Here is a 12833-nt window from a genome sequence, read left to right as displayed (position 1 = left end):
GCTGTGATTGTCCTATCTGGGGAAAAGGTGACATTAAAATTCTTCAGATACTTCTACAGCTATTAGACATCTGAAGTGGTTCATCATAAGTGGGTTGTTTCAGAGGCGCAGGGATGGGGAGAGAGCAGATTCCAGCCACTTTGCCCTTGAAGTCTTTTCTGTCTATGCTGCGGTTCTTGTTGGGATTTACATAATAATGGTGAGGCAGTGTTCATGGCACACAACGCTATGCACATCCGTCCACAGTTGCTTTCCCAAAAGGCCTGAAAATGCAGTAGATTTAATCTAGGTCAAAAAAAAAAAAAAAAAAAAAAAAGAAGAAGAAGAAGAAGAAGAAGAATTAGAAAAAAAAAACTCAATTTTCTTGGCAGGAGATTTAGAAGGCATGCCTGTGTTCGTTCACAGGGCCATGGGAGTATCAGGAGATGATTCCTCCAGGAGAAGTCCCCAGGGCAGCAGGAGGAGGGCAGTAGCCTAGATCTGGTGGCCAGTTAACAGAACGTGGTCATAGCGGGTCAGGTGCGGAGTCTGAGAAAAGTAGACAGAGTTGCACGGAGTGGGTGAGATCCCTCTCTCGTTGGTTGGAAAGCCAACTGAGGTCTTTGCTGTGGAACAGTAACCGCGCTGAGGACGGGAGTCTGGATTCTTGGAGGAACATCAATTCCCTGCCCCAGGCACCCAGAAATGAGAAGCACAACCCCTGTCTTCTCGTCGAGATTCCTAGGGGGTTCCCCAGGAATCCAAACAGTGATGTCCACATCATCCCAACACTGAAGGCAGAATTGGAGCATTGTTTCTCTGCTCCCTAGGTAGTGGCCAGATGTTAATACTTTTTACATCAGGGTGCCAATTATATCAAACTCGATAAAACTCAGCTAATTGGATACGGTTTCATTAAAAGTTGGTTTCTCCAGGAAGTGGCGTTTGTGTTGGGTAGCTGTTATTGTAGCTGGGGAAGAAGTCCCAGTCTCAGATAGAGAGAAAAAAAGGTTGTCCCAGGAGACTGTCCAGAGTTTAAAACGAGGGCTTTCTAGGTGGCAAGAAGACATTTTTGGTGCCATGAAAGGAGGTGGCAGCCATTCTGGGGATCTTTTGGAGAAAGGCAGAACCCTTCAAGTGGTCCATGGCGTGTTGTCCTTTGACAGAAATTGTCGTTGAAGGCGCTGTTAATCAGGAATTACCCGGATGGTTATACCTTTGTTCTTAGCTGCTTGTGTGTTGGTGGGTAGTCTGCTGACTTCCTCCGTGGGTGATGGAAAGTTAGGTTGCTAGCATTAACCAAATGGAAAATCCCGTAATTCCAATGAAGACGTACAGAAGCCAAGAGAAGGCCATGCCCTCTTAACTTCCTCTAATTTTTTTTCTCCTCAGTTTTGAGTTTAAAGCAAAAAAAGGAGTGGAACGAAGAACAAAACCCTTCATCTTTTTGGAGGTTCTTCCCATAGACGACCGATGTCTGCTTGTTTTATTCCTTTCCTTCACCGTGGCCACCCCGGTGTGGCATCCAGGTTCAGAGCTGCCGCAGTAAGGAAGTCATGCTCAGCCCAGGGCTGGGTGTTAAATGTGGCGTGTGAAATCAGAGCACGAATGGTCACATCCCATCTTGTGACCCCCTAGAGCGAGCCAGGTTGCGAGGACAGAGTAAAAGGGATAAACACCCGGGAGGACCATGGAGGCCGTGAGTTAACAACATTGCATTTGCTGGGGGTCTCCCCTGGCAGGGCCAGCTCTTGGAGGGCAGGCTTTGGGCTGAGGAAGGAGAGCCATCTGTGCCCCTCCAAGGGACCAGTTTGCCTCCCAACGGGCCCCCGTGGGTTTGAGAATGGCACCTCATCATTGGGTCTTTCCTTGAGATGCTAAGGGTCACCTTCCAGACCACTGGAAACTACTTCCCGTTTTTGTTTTTGTTTTGTTTTGTTTTAAGGTCATTGCTGAGTTTTCTTTAAAAATTTAATGCAGGGGGTTTCTGACGGGGTTTTTTGAACCTTTCACTGCTTTCTAGAAACTGAAAGTCGGGGGTCTCGGCAAGGGGGAGGCCAGTGATTGATAGTCGAAACCTTTAGTGTGCGGAAGATTCACTGAGCACAAAATGTACCACTTAGATCAACAACCTTTGGACTCTGAAAAAAGTATTAAATTCTCTATACAGTGGCTAAGGTTGAAGGAGAAAATAGATTACAAGGGGAATCAAGTATGGGCAGTATGTCCTCTTTTGACTTAAACTGGTTTGTGTGCTGCTGACTTGACAAGAAGCCAAGATCCCAATGGCAGTTCAACTTGCGTAAAGCAGGCACCTGCTTTGCTTGCAAATGTGCATACAAAAGAGAGCCTCATTCACAGAAAGAAAAAAACATAGCGGGTTCTCTCATTTAGCCTTTCAGGGCCTTCATCCCTTGATCCGTTGGCCCCTCGGAATTCAAAGGCAGCCTTTAAAGGAATTCTCAATTCACAACATGATGGCTTTGTCGATGTCCTGAATTCAAATGTATCTTGAGCTAAATATGTCTGCCAGGACTCTCACTTTGTTTTTAAAGGAAATAAGTACAGTGTTCAGTCATTAGCGGATCATTTTGTGGCTGTCTTCAGGTGTTTATGGGCTGAGATTTAGAAAGGCATGTAAATTTCCCATGTCTGATATGTTGAATGGCCTTAAAGTCGTAGACAGTCCCATGGATGGAGTTCACATGGGGAGAAGGGTGTTCAGGGCAGAACCCCACACGCTCCCAATGTGAAATACTTTTATCGGCTTAGCCAGAGTGGTGGGAAATCTTTTTTTTTTTTTTTTTTGCCTTCTCTCTTCCATGCTGACACTCTTCTTCAGTAAAAATAACTTAATATGGAAAATTGTGTATTTCAGAAAATGTTCCACGATTTTCCATATTAAGGTACTACAAAAGAGTAGCATCCAAAAAAAAAAGGAATCAACAGTTAGGACTAGAACATTCCAGAAAGGCCCTTTCTCCTATTTATGAGAGTACCTTCGAAGAAGCGTTTACCTCAGCCTAGGCTGGTAGGTCCTCGAGAATCATGAGGAGTTTTGGTAGGATAGCCCTGGGGTGGGCTGGTTCCCTGCACCACTACGAGTGTAGACTATTGGCATGGGATCTGAAACTTCCATCCCGCAGCTAACAAGTGACTATTCCAATAACTGAAAACCGCGAAGTCACTGACCTCCTGTCTTTAAGCCTGCGTTCTCTAGTACAAACTGTCTTGTCGTCTATATTGTAGAGTAAGACTCAAAGCCGTCTCTTTAAAATGGCGCCTCCACAGCAGGAATCCTTCGTTCCATACCTCCCCAGTGCAACAGGGGTTGGCAACCTCAGGGACGTTTCCTTAATGAGTATGGTGTCGGTTTTCCTCAGGGCAGAGCTAGTTTTAAAACCTGGTTTGGGGTATCATTCTCTAAGGCTGGGTCTACACTGCCCTCCAACTGAAGAACAGAGGCGGTGCTGTTTGACTCAGGGCAAGGCGTGATACAAACTGGTGATCTCTACGTAAGCAATGCGTTTATTTTTCTCTGCGAGTATTATTACCGAGAGTTTCCAAGTAAAGATTTTCAAGAGAAACAGCTGTGGTTTGAAAAGATGTGTGATAATCCAGATGGTTTCTTTGAGGATAAATCTACTTGATCATTTAAAATTAAAGTCTTTCAGTAAAGTTGAGTGTCTTTATGATTTTAAATACACTACTGGTGTGCGTGTGTGTGTGCGTGTGTACGTGTGTGTGTATGTGTGCGTGTGTGTGTGTGTGTGTGTGTGTGTGTGTGTGTGTAGATATCATTGGCCTGTCTTGCTTGGGGCTTTATCTTTGGGAACAGTAAAAACCTCCTAAAAGTGCCTCAAATTATTCTGCAGTTAAGCCAGCAAAGTACCTGAGGGAACTCTTCGTGACAGGCAGAAAACTCTCTGTGAAGAGATCAAGTCAGACACCAAGTACCCTGTTTGGAGTAGGTAGCATTTAGTCTTTGTGGGAACTGCCACTCTCAGCTTCTGAGACAAAATGGTCTAATCATATCTCACACTTCATCACAATGTTGATTGCACACGGTTCCACATGCGGAACATACGCAATCAAATTGCTAAACTTGTCACCATGTGGGGATCTGGGTGACCAAAGGCTCCCAGTACCCCCCTCCCCGACTCAGTCTTTCGGAGCCCAACGTCCACTTGCTGCTTGCGAACCCCCCAAAGGCTTGCATCAGTCAGCCTTCATAGACGGCTCTCTGCCCCCCAAGATCTCCCTAGGTCTTGTCTACCGTCAGGGTCGCTCTCTCTTACGCCGCCCTCCTAGGAGCTCCGTTAGGTGTTCCCAGTGCGGCCACAGCAGGAATTCCCAGGGAGATGTGAGTGACACTGGGACTCAGTTCTGGAACCCCTCCCACTTTTACCCCCAAACCTGTGGCAGCCACGAATTTAAGAACCCCTGGTGGGGAGTCACGGGGCGGTGTTGATAAACAGACCCATGAGAGGTAGATTGGGAGGGAGACGGGGAGGCTCTGGAGTCCAGAGCCCTTATGGATACACTGAATTGTCAAGTGTTGAAAAGTGAGATGCCGTCAAGGAACGCATGGGCGGGACATCACGTTTGTCCTTTCAGAGTTTGGGCCGCAGGCAGAGACTCCTGAAGGGGCAGATAGAGGTGGCAGGTCTCGTCGGGCAGCACGGTTGTGAGGCCGTGTGGCGAGGTGGAGACCAGCTCATGGGGTGACTGAGCCACCTCGAGCCGGATCTGCGGGGCTCGCCGCACCCCTGACCAGCCGGACGACCCCCGTCCCCGCTAGCCCCCAGCACCCCCGACCATGACACTTTAGTCTGCACCATAGAGCAGAACCTTCTTTGGCGTTCCAGGGGCAGCTGGGAGAGGGGGGGACTCCAGAACGATGCCGACGCCAGAGGGCTTGAACCCCTTGGTGCCCACTGCAGCCGCGGGCCTTGCCCTAGCACGAGCCCCTGAGCACGTCGGTGCTTAACCGCCCGCCTCGCAAGAGTGTTTGAAAAAGGACCCGCTGAAGGAAGGAGGTCTGTCCCCTGCCTCGGACGGCGGAGCCATCTGGTGTCGCCGCTGACCTGAAAAGGATTCCAGTGAATTTCAGAGCTGACTTACAGCTGGCGCGGGGAAATCTAAGGGACAGGTGGTTCCCTGAACAGCTGTGCGTCCAGATAGGGGAGGCAGGGAAGAAAATCCCACCTTGGCTGAACCGCCATGGTTTTCTGGGATCTGCTGTAGCTCCTTGACCCTTGGCCATGATAATGACCACATCAAGGCAAAAAATACTTCTCCCTTCCTTTCGTTGAAATAATCTCAGCACGTTAATTAATCTAATATTTTAAGTGAGCTTATCAAGTGATGGATGATGAGAAAGACTGGTTATTCGCTGGAAGGGTTCTCTCAGAAATAGAAGTCTTATTCTGGTGGCGTGCAGACTCCTGGGTCTTTGGGGGGAAAGCCACAGATTGCTCTATCGAAGGTGGTCACCTGAATTGGTAGTTCTGTGTTTATCCTGCAGATGGAAGATAACTTTAATCCAACGCTGTTTGTAAGTGAATTAGTTTGTGCACTGAAATGAAGCACAAGTTCTTTGTAGCCCAAGAAAAGTAAAGAATAATTTTGACTTTTTAAAAAAACTTCCTCTAAACAAAAGCTTTGGACTGTATACCCGTGTTGTTTTGAGGAGGACTGTAGGCAGCCCTGGTTTTTTTTTTTTTTTTCGCTGATTGAGAGGTAATGAAACCAAAGCGGCTAAGGTACAGAGGAAGTAAGCTCTTTCTGCCCAAGCCACTCAGGAACCAAACGTACGAAACTGAAAGTAGAGTCCGGGGTGATCGTCCCAACCCTGTTGTCTGCCCCAAACCGCACGTTTGTGCAAGTTGTTTGGTGCATGAGGGTACCCAGCTGAGGCTACAAGCAGAGGCAGAAATTCAGCCCAGATCCCGCTCACCAAGCCTGGGGCCGGGGAGGAGCCGTGCCCACCTTTCTGAAAGCTGCTCAGTGTGTTTCCCAAGCACAGCACCGAGGGGGCTGAGCTGCTGGTGGGCGGTCGGGAAGCAGATCGCGGGTGCACCCACGACATTCTCCTGTGCGTTACAGCTGCAGCCAGAGCTGTTCTTGGCATCATTTCCAAAGACCTTGGTTCAAGTGGGTGTGGAGTAAAGGAAATGAGAGCTATGCACAGGCTGAGGAGGGTCTGTGGCGGGAACCCTGATTTCACTGTATCAGCTGTACAAGCAGAGAGGACCCTGGACGAAACTGGAAGGAGTCTGAGATTTGGGGTGTCTTCCCATCTGTCCTTTTGGAATGAGACTCCGCTCCATATTCCTTTCCTCTCTGCGCCCCCATCTCCTACTGCTCACTTGCCTTCCCCCAAACACACGCGTGTGCGCGCGCACACACACACACCACACCGCCTTCTATTCACTAAGAACTTTGTTTAAGAGGAAAGTGCTTTAGCCAAATGTACACAAAGTTGTAAACCGCAAAAGAACAATTAGATGATTCCATCCCCATGGGGAGCATTTTAATACTTAAATCAGAAACGAACTGCACCGTCCTAGTGCATTTCGGTTGTCGGTTGTTGAAGGCAGGAGCGCTTCCTGTATTCCCGAGACCTTCGCGTCTGGGCCTGAGCTCGTCCAGTTGGACCCACACGTGGGATTCACTCAGGAGCCTCATCTTTGCTCCTTGGTGCTTTTATCTTTTCACTGATTCAGTTCTCCGTTTGTAGCGCCCGCCCTTCCTTCCACCGCCCCGTGCGCCGGTCTGGCCTTCCTTCTCAGCTCTGAGCTTGGCCACGCTGCCCTTTCTTCTTTTTCTTCATCTTCTGACTTGCTTTCTGTCTGGGCAGGCACATGCCACTCCACCCCTCGGGTCTTCTTTCTTCTAAGCTCCCCGCTCCCCAGATCTGTCAGCTCGAGGGTATCAGACTCTGCCTCCGTCGAGAGCTCTGGTCATCGCGGGTGAAGTTGCGAGCTCCCCCATTGCGGCCAACACGAAGCCCAGAAGAGGGAGAGAAAAAATTACTGAGATTCTGTGAGGAGCTTTCAGAAGGCAGGGGTTATGTCTCTCTCTGCTTTTCTTGCTATACTAAGCCCAGCGAGGCGTAGTTGGTATTTTTGTCTTCTTCTTAGAGTGATTATAGTGGGTTGTTGGAAGTGGGGACTTGACTTCCCTGTTAAAACTTCTTCTTAGATCTGAAGCAATTCCTGTAGCGAGTCTTGGGCTCACATCATGCCACTGAAGTCAGAGTCATTCGTTAAATTGAACATTTCAGTAAAAATCAATCAATCAATCAATCAACCAATCAATCTACATCAGGTCAAATGAACTCTGGTCACAGAAATCAAAATAGCTGAAGTGAAAAACTCATCTGAAATTTGGTCAGTCTGGGGCACCTGGGTGGCTCAGCCAGTTAAGCATCTGACTTGATTCCGGCTCAGGTCACGATCTTGGTCCTGAGATTGAGCCCTGCATCAGGGTCCACATTGAGCTTGGAGCCTGTTTAAGATTCTCTCTCTCTCTCTCTCCCTCTCTATCTGACCTACCCCCAACTCGGTCTCTCTCTCTCTATCTATGTCTCTCTCAAAAATAAATACATAGTAAATAAAAATGGTCAGTCCAAGTGATTCTTTCAAGAAACTTAACGACTTTCAGTTTCTTCCATCACATCTGTGAACTACCACCTTTTAGGAGTTTCTGATCCTTGGATGCCTATAGTTTGAGCGCCAAGAAGCAGTGATCATCTTCTGCTTTGTCCAGAAGGTGAAGGTTTTGTATATTTTGTATAGTTTAATCTTGGAAGACTAAAGCAAAATCAAATATACAAGTTTCCAAATCTCTTTTCTAAATGAGGAGGAAGTATCATAGATGTGTTTAGAAATGCTGAATGAATGGACTTGAACTTTATTTTCTCTTATGCTTTAAAGATTTTGTTTATTTGTTTGCTTGTTCATTTAGAAAGAGAGAGAGAGCGAGTGAGTGAGCACATGTGCAAGACGGGGGAGGAGCCAAGGGCGAGGGAGAGAATCTGTCTCCGGCAGACTCGGAGCTGACTGCAGAGCCTGACGCAGGGCTCAGTCCCACGACCCCGAGATCATGACCTGAGTCGAAATCAAGAGTCAGACATTCAACTGACTGAGTCACGCAGGCTTCCCTCTCTACTCTTTTGAATGAGTTTTTGTTTTGAAAAACGACAGTGCCAACCTTCGATGGCTTGCAAGGCCAACTTCCTGTTGTCCACTCTGCCTTTTTTTTTTTTTTTTATAACTCTTCTTAGTCTTGTTTACTTTATTCCCCTAAGTAGAACCAAGGCTGATGCCAGAGTGCTGTGCATTTCTTTCATGGTCCTTGGTAAATGTACTCTGTCTGGTGTGAGTGAATGCCTCTCCAAGCCCTCCCCAGCTCCCTGACCCCATGCTTTAGGGTGCTCAAGTACAACTCAGGGTCAAATATTTCCAGTCTTCATGAGCACATCTCCCCACTTTCCTGCCTCAGCACAACTTACAAAGACAACTCAACTCCGAGTTAAATTTATCTTTAAATTTTTAAAGATTTTTGTCCACCCCCCTTTCCCAAGCCCGGCTGTGCTAAAACCTACCTGCTGATTAACCGGCATCGCTATCTGATTTAAACCGCTGTGCTAACCAGCATCTTTGGCTGCAAACTGAAGGAGAGGTCAGCCATCTTTCAGAATGCAGAAGTAATGGTGTAAGGGTTCAGCACCATTTTCTTGGGTGGAGGAAGGTGGAGAGGCTTTGCTGGTCTCTCCTGGGGGGCGTTCAGCCCAGACTCCCAGACTCCCATCAGCTCTTAGATATAAGGAATCAAAAAGTTGCCAGTTGGTATGCTGTAGCCCTACGTAATAAGACATGGGACACTGTGTGCAAACATGTGTCAGGGTGTGTGCCCACCTCTACCGTAACAGAATTCCCAAACTGGTTAAAACAGCCCTACATTTTGGCCAACAAATACTGAGTATCTCATGTATGGAACTTTGCATTATATACTCTTGGTGGAGATAAAAAAGAAAGAAGGAAGCAGCATCCCAGCTTTTCAGAACCTGAAACGGTGTTCTACACCATTGAGTTTAGACAGTGTTTTAAAAATGTGATGTTCTGGAATATCCTTTAAGGAAATGAGAGTGACTGCAAGTTTCTGCCATTGTCACTGTGATTAAGCCCTTCTCTGTATGCAGTCACTACACCAGCCCCATTAACATGTCACCCACCACTTACCCACCCACCCCCCCATCCCTGAAGAGCTGCGTTCCAGGTGGTTGGGCCACAGAGTCATGAATTGATCTCCACACGGGTGAAGCTCGTAAATATGGTTTGGGTGAACGGCACTGGTAAAAAGCCTGAGATGTTATTACTCTTCTCATGCCACTTTGTTATTTTTAAATTGCGCGTCCTTTTAAGTTGATTATTTGTTCGCCGTTGTCTCCGTTATATCTAAGCAAAGCATTCACAGAAATTTCTAAAACCTTTTCATTTCTCTCTGTAGGTTGTTGTTTCGTAACATTTTATACAAGAAAAGCTGCACTTGAGGCCCAGAATGCACTGCACAATATTAAAACTTTACCTGGGGTGAGTCGGTTTACTTTTGTACCAAAATCACTTTATTGCTTGAAAATGGTCCTTTCAACTGAAGGTTCTAGTTATGGGCTCTTAGTGGCAAAAATGACTTTGGTCTTTTGAGGACTATGAGCTGACCCCTCTGTACCCCCCTGCAGCAGCCAGACCAGCTGGCCGGCCCAGAAAGGACTGGCATTAATGCTGATGGAAAGAGCTCTCAAATAGTACGTCCCCCGGTCAGAAAATCAGAGTGACCCCACTGGGTAGCAGCGGCTGCCAAAGAGTATTGGGTGGGCTAAGATTTTAAAAGGGAAAAGAAAAAAAAAAAAAAAATCCAACACACAGGAGAAAAGCAGATGGAAAAGGAAAAGCTTTTACTCACCAGGAGCCCCTTTTGAAATTTAGTCTCAGATTTTCTTTTGAAAGGACAAAATGTACCCTGTACAGCCATAATATTAAACCTCCTAATGGTTTCTCAACAGTCATTGGTGGTTAACAAAGTCAATGTTTTAATGCCTAATTTGTGGCTTCATGTTGGTAGAGAACAGAAAATACAAAGCTTACAATTTTTTTTTTCCATTTCCTTCCTGGTAATATTTGATGATTAGTGCAATTCACTAGAAGCGAACTGATGTTGTATGTAACGCCTGCATCCGAATACATGATTTCTGGGGTTTTGTGACATTTTTATATATTGCATGCTGGTGTAATGTGTCCTGTGCTGTTTGTATATTTTCCCCAATGACCCGAATACCGGTGATGAATTCATTTACTATCCTAACGGTGTGTATTGGTGCTAATGAAGAACTTGTGGTGAGCCACGCGGTAATAATTTCATTGCAACCTGGTTTGATCAGAGTATAAGAAAGACAATAGAGTGTCCCTCGTGTTTTCAGGGCGTGATTCTGCCTACCATTTTGCCGTCTCTGTAGACACACGGACATACCTGTGTGTACACAGGCTGACATACGCACGCAGGCATTTGATGACCCTTCACCCCAGAGAAGAGAAAACCTGTTTAAATCACCTTAGGTCCATTGAAAATTTCATAGCATTTTGTAGGGGCAAGCTACTCAAGAAAATGTTTTCGAAACATTAGCTTCTTAGCCACCCCAAAATAATAAATTAGGAACCGTGGTCTTCAACCCCACCCTGTGGCTTTTCCCTTTTCCTTAGAGGACATCAAGGAGCAGAAGAGTCAGAAAAGCAAGCATGGCAGAGCAGACCTTGTCCTCCCTGTTTGGCTATTTCTCCCTAAAACTTTCAAGGTGCTTTTAGTAAAAGTCAGCTTTTAGGACATCTAAGTGCTTTTGCTCAGTGACTTTTTTTTTTTTTTTTAAGTATTATTTCAGCTTTGTTTTCCTTATAAATGGAATTTTTTTTTCAGTGTAAATTCTAGAAGGTCGCAGGGTTAGGTCACATTACCAAATGAAGAAACCAAGGCAAATACTTACAGGCTCAGTCAATAATAAAAAAGTTTTTTGGTTTTGGGGGATTTTTTGTTTGTTTGTTTATTTTATTTCTCAGTCTCCTAAGGACACCGAAAGACCACTTTGTATCCCTTCTTTTAAAAAGAAATACTTTCGAGTAATCAGCACACAAAAGCCCCTCTAGGTATGTTCAAAACAATTCCCGAGGTGATGAATTTATTTAGCATTTAGGGTATATATATCACATTCTAATTTAAGTTAATGCACAGCTGGGGGCATTTGAATTCATCCACTTCACTAAAACTTGCACAACTCCTCAGGACGCCATCCTTATTGGCGAAGACACTCTCAAGAAGCCCCGAGTTCATATGATGAGTGGGCCGTGTTGAAAAACCTACAAGGAGGGTAGCAGGTCTGCTTCTGTTTAGGACATCTTACCCTGACCCTTTCCTAGCAAACAAGGAACATCTTCAGTATTAAAAAAAAAAAAAAGCATATATGGTCTGTTTTTCTCTTCTTAAAAATTCTGCATGCAGAAATCTGAAGCGATGATTTTGGAGACCCGTTAGTAAGCGCAAGAGTTCTGGAGTTGGAAAAGATGGCTTGGGGGTTGTTTTTTGGTTTTCTTTTTCTCCAGTTCGGCTTCCTATGCCCCATAACCTACAGCGGGTTAGAGGGAAACTGTGAGGAGTCCGGTCTGATTTGTAGGCTCCTGTCCTTCATGGCACAAACCACTTCAAATGAGGTACATGGGCACAGGGCTCCCAATGTTGCATTTAGGGATAGTTCTGTCTGAAAAAACAGCACCCCGAACAGCTAGAGGCAAAACATGAAAGTTGCTGTGAGCTTTTGGTGGACAGAAAGCAGTGGGACCAGACATAAAAGATTAATGCATATTTGGGGGGAAAAAAATATTACAGGGTGGCTTGCTGTTTGATTACAAGCCTTGGAATTAGTCAACATTTCCATAATTCTAAACCAATATACACCTGTTTTCCCACTGTGATGTGAAGGCACAACTTAATTTAACAGAACCCCTGCTGTGCTAAATCTCTCATTAACTACCAAGTGAGTTCGGTAATTTAAAGTTGTAGCACTACTATTTTAACTGGTTGCCTTCGTATTATGAAATTAATAAGAAATTAATGATGCACTTTGCCATATGCCTTCAATTTCTTTCTGAATAAAAATAAAAGGGATAAAGAAAAATGCATCAGCAGCTGACACTTTAAAGCTTTTCTGGTTGTAATCATTTTTCCCTGCGGATAAAATCCATTAAAAAGGCACTTGCTGCTTTTTTTTTTCTCCCCCTAAAGTGTCCAAAACTTTCAATTTAAAACAAGATCAAATAGTGCTGGGTTTTCCCCCCTCCCTTGTTTAATTTTCTTTTGCAGCTGATGTTTTATATCATAGGGAACTTTCATCGTGCACCCAAACTTGATTGATGGTTAGGGACCTGTCTTTCAGTCTTGAGAAAAAGCAAAAAGCTCAGTTAGTATGGCAGAGGGAAAAATGCTGATGGGACTATCTTACTCTGTTGAATGAGTTTTTCTTTGGAGGCACCCCTCCTTCGTGCCTCGTGTGCGTCTTAGAGACCCTTTCCGTAGTGGACAGGGGGGTAAGGCAAAAGATCAGGGCAGAGTCATTAAGGACACGTTGTTCACCCCGTATAACTGAAAAAGACACGGGGTCTTTCATCCTGTGAAACGCTCACCATTAATCCTAGAAATACACTGTTGGCACTAAGGGGAGCCGATGCAACAGCTCAACCCAGGGAGCACCAAAGAAGGAGCATCTGGGGTCCTTCCCCTGGGCTGACCATGCTCTCCTCTGGAAA

At 45.7% G+C, this 12833-nt stretch overlaps 1 protein-coding gene and 1 long non-coding RNA gene across 17 annotated transcripts in view; one reads left to right on the top strand and one right to left on the bottom strand.

Moving 5' to 3' along the window:
* Positions 1–12833, top strand: part of CELF2 (CUGBP Elav-like family member 2) — a 504997-nt gene that overhangs the window by 393174 nt on the left and 98990 nt on the right. For all 16 annotated transcript variants that reach the window (XM_032350036.1, XM_032350029.1, XM_032350030.1 and 13 more), the window contains one exon: positions 9496–9578. In XM_032350036.1, the coding sequence (XP_032205927.1) occupies positions 9496–9578 (83 nt within the window). The remainder of the gene's footprint in view (positions 1–9495; positions 9579–12833) is intronic.
* On the bottom strand, positions 898–11914 carry LOC116594510. The gene is made up of 3 exons (XR_004287263.1): positions 11826–11914; positions 11441–11446; positions 898–908 (listed from the first exon to the last, which is right to left on the bottom strand). It is a non-coding gene; the product is annotated as an uncharacterized LOC116594510 (long non-coding RNA).

This window comes from Mustela erminea, chromosome 6 (genome assembly GCF_009829155.1).
Source record: "Mustela erminea isolate mMusErm1 chromosome 6, mMusErm1.Pri, whole genome shotgun sequence".
Classification (NCBI taxonomy): domain Eukaryota; kingdom Metazoa; phylum Chordata; class Mammalia; order Carnivora; family Mustelidae; genus Mustela; species Mustela erminea.
This window is presented reverse-complemented; position numbering and strand designations above follow the sequence as displayed.